Source organism: Gastrolobium bilobum, unplaced genomic scaffold (assembly GCF_033153095.1).
Source record: "Gastrolobium bilobum isolate Gb01-03AN ecotype WA unplaced genomic scaffold, APGP_CSIRO_Gbil_v1 utg713, whole genome shotgun sequence".
NCBI classification, from domain to species: Eukaryota; Viridiplantae; Streptophyta; class Magnoliopsida; order Fabales; family Fabaceae; genus Gastrolobium; species Gastrolobium bilobum.
Genome location: NW_026897492.1, coordinates 196,435 through 199,553, shown reverse-complemented (window position 1 = coordinate 199,553; position 3,119 = coordinate 196,435). Strand labels below are relative to the sequence as shown.

The following is a 3,119-nucleotide window of genomic DNA, read 5'->3' as shown; positions in this document are numbered from 1 at the left end:
ATGACTGATCCCTACTGCTCCAATGACTCATTCAATGGTTATTGGTTTGACCTCAATTCTCCATGCCTCTTCTCTTCTTCATCACCATGCTCCAACCCACCATTCTTTTTTCCTTCTAGTTATCATAACTGCACAAGTGGCATCTCTTTTACTCAGTATCAATCTTCACCCTCCTCTCCTCCTCTAAGAGAAGCCCTTCCTCTCCTTAACCTAAGCCCTGCAAGACGTGAAGATCTTGAATCTTCCTTCAGTGCCATGGAAGTGCACAAGGAGAAAGAACTAAGCATATCATCTTGCTCTTTGGATGATGATACTGTAACGGTGGCTTTGCACTTAGGGCTTCCAAGCACAAGTTCAGCTGATTTAGCTTCAAATATATACTCAACTGATATTTCAGAAAAAGAAGAGAAGGTCACCGTTGCTTCTGAGTATCCATCAACTAAAATTAACAGGGGCCAGTATTGGATCCCTACCCCTGCTCAAATTCTGATTGGTCCAACACAGTTCTCATGCCCCCTTTGTTTCAAGACGTTCAACAGATACAACAACATGCAGGTATTTGTTGCCTTTTAATTATCATCTTGAAAATGATTCCTATCTAGGGGCAAGATGAAATAATTAGCACATTAATTAAGGATGGATCATAGAAAGAAAGAAACAAACAAAATGACTGTCTTTTCTTTCTTTTCTTTTTCCCTTTTTTTTCCTCCTACTTTCCCAGATCTTACTTTTGTGGAAATTTTGCTGGAAAAAGAAAATGTTCATTTCTGTATATCCTTTAGCTATACTCTTCTTTTATAATCTCACTTCAAGTTTTCACATATAAATCTTGTCTTAAATTCATGGAAGTACTGGCATTTGAGTATGTGTTTAATTTAGGGTTTTGCCCTGTGCCTACTATTGCATGCCCTTTCCTTTTTATCTTGAGCTCTTAACTGTTATACATACATGCTCCTTTTGCAGTGGAATAGATAAAAATGAAAGTGTTATTTAAGGCAACCACTTTTTGGACCTTCAAAGTGTTAATTTGTATTAGATAGAAAATGGCAAGGTATCTAAAACTGGCAATTGATCACTATTATATTACATTTAATCTTAAGTTTATACGTGCAAGAACAATGTTAAAACAAAAATAAGGAGACATTAAATGAAACAACATCAATTAATTTTCAAACTATAGTACAATACAGATAGAATGGATATTATTTTTCATCTCCATAAAAAATAAACATAAATAGCTGTACAATATTCCCTTGTTGGGTTTCCGGAACTACTTCTTTATTAGGATGCCCTACACTGTCACCTTTTTTCTTTAATCCTAGACCATAGGCGACTTAGAAGTATTGAAACATGTTGAAAAGGACGCGGCTCCTGACTTGGCCATCATGGTAAAAAAATAATGATAATAATAATTCTTAATCTTAACAAAATAACATGCTATGTAAGAAAGACTGAGCTAGAAACAAATGCATTTTCACAGTTAAGAAACTTTTGGACCTTATCGATAGTACCAAAGATTTGCTTCTGTACGTGAGTGAGTGTTAGTGACTTTATTCTTCTCCATTTCTCTTTACAACTAATTATTTGCTCTTACATGATACTGCTTTAAAAAATCTAACAGATGCATATGTGGGGACATGGATCTCAATATAGAAAGGGGCCAGAATCTCTAAGGGGAACACAGCCAACAGCTATGCTTAGACTTCCTTGCTATTGCTGTGCACAGGGATGCAAGAACAATATTGATCATCCAAGAGCAAAACCACTCAAAGACTTTAGAACTCTTCAAACTCATTATAAGAGAAAGCACGGAATCAAGCCTTTCATGTGTAGAAAATGTTGCAAAGCATTTGCTGTAAGAGGTGATTGGAGAACTCATGAGAAGAACTGTGGGAAGCTCTGGTATTGCTCTTGTGGGTCAGATTTTAAGCACAAAAGATCTCTTAAAGATCATATCAAGGCATTTGGACATGAACATAAAGCTTATGGAATCGACTGTTTTGATCAAGATGATGAAGCTGGCTCTGAAATTGAGCAAGAAAATGAATCTTTCCGCTCATAGTTAATGTGTTTTCAACTATAAAGACAAGACAACTGAGGATTCTCATGTTTCGAACTAATTATATTGTTGACTAATTAGACTCTACCAAGACTAGTGAATTCTGATCCGTCCCCCACTCCCTAAGTTTTTTCTTCTTTTTTAATTTCGTTTTGTCTTGGTATTTCATATTGCATACTAATTAAGATTGCGGCAAATTTTCCTCTTATCATTTTGGATCCGGTTTCTCCTTCCTTCTCTCTTTCCTCCTCACACATAGCTCATTAGGCTTGAAGATAGACAATTATCGAATTAACAGGCTCTGATGTCACGTAAAGAATTAATTCAACGAAAAAGCTTAATTGTTTGATGAACTATGTATTTATTGTTTTATATTATACTTCTTCAACAAAACTTTAAAATGTATTTTTTATTTATTTATCATGGGTGTTCCCACCCATCTATAGGATAGAGTGCGAAGGTTTTTGTTATTATTATCAAATTGCCAACAATTCGCTCCTTGTTAGAGCTCGCTTTTACGTGCCACCCTGAGATTTAAAAAAAGAGTAGGATTATATTGATAATTTTTTTTTTTACAAACTTACAAATTACATTATGTCTGATTGGTAATACTCTACTCAAGAGTGTATTACCGGTCAGACATAACGTAGTTCGTAAGAGTTTGTAAACAAAAGGTTTATAAATATAACTTTTCTCATAAAATATATGTTCTAACCGTATATATATTTCAAGATTCAAGGTGGTCTGCGAAGATTTTGATATGGTCAACACCAAAAGCATCTTCATTTAAGAAAGGTGTGGAGATTCATGCAACGTTAGTAGTTCTAGCCTTATGCTCACTCACTCATTTCTAATGGTAAGATACTAATAACACCAAATCAGAAGCCGCCTAGAATCTAGATCCATTATTAATTGAGGCACTAATGGTAGTAATATTGTGCTTATTACTTAATTTGTGTTGCAAAGGAACTTACGTGTATGTTTGAACTTTAAACAAAATCGTGTAAATTGCTGAGAAGTTTCCAAAGTTTGTGTAAGTTAATTTATCCACGTTACGGGT

The 3,119-nt window shown here is 34.8% G+C and overlaps 1 protein-coding gene across 1 annotated transcript; it reads left to right on the top strand.

Moving 5' to 3' along the window:
* LOC133307372 (zinc finger protein WIP2-like) lies at positions 1 to 2,115 on the top strand. The gene is made up of 2 exons (XM_061507873.1): positions 1 to 555; positions 1,622 to 2,115. Exons 1-2 carry the CDS (start codon positions 1 to 3, stop codon positions 2,060 to 2,062), a joined length of 996 nt encoding a protein of 331 aa, XP_061363857.1. The 3' UTR covers positions 2,063 to 2,115.
* The last annotated feature ends 1,004 nt before the right edge of the window (positions 2,116 to 3,119 follow it).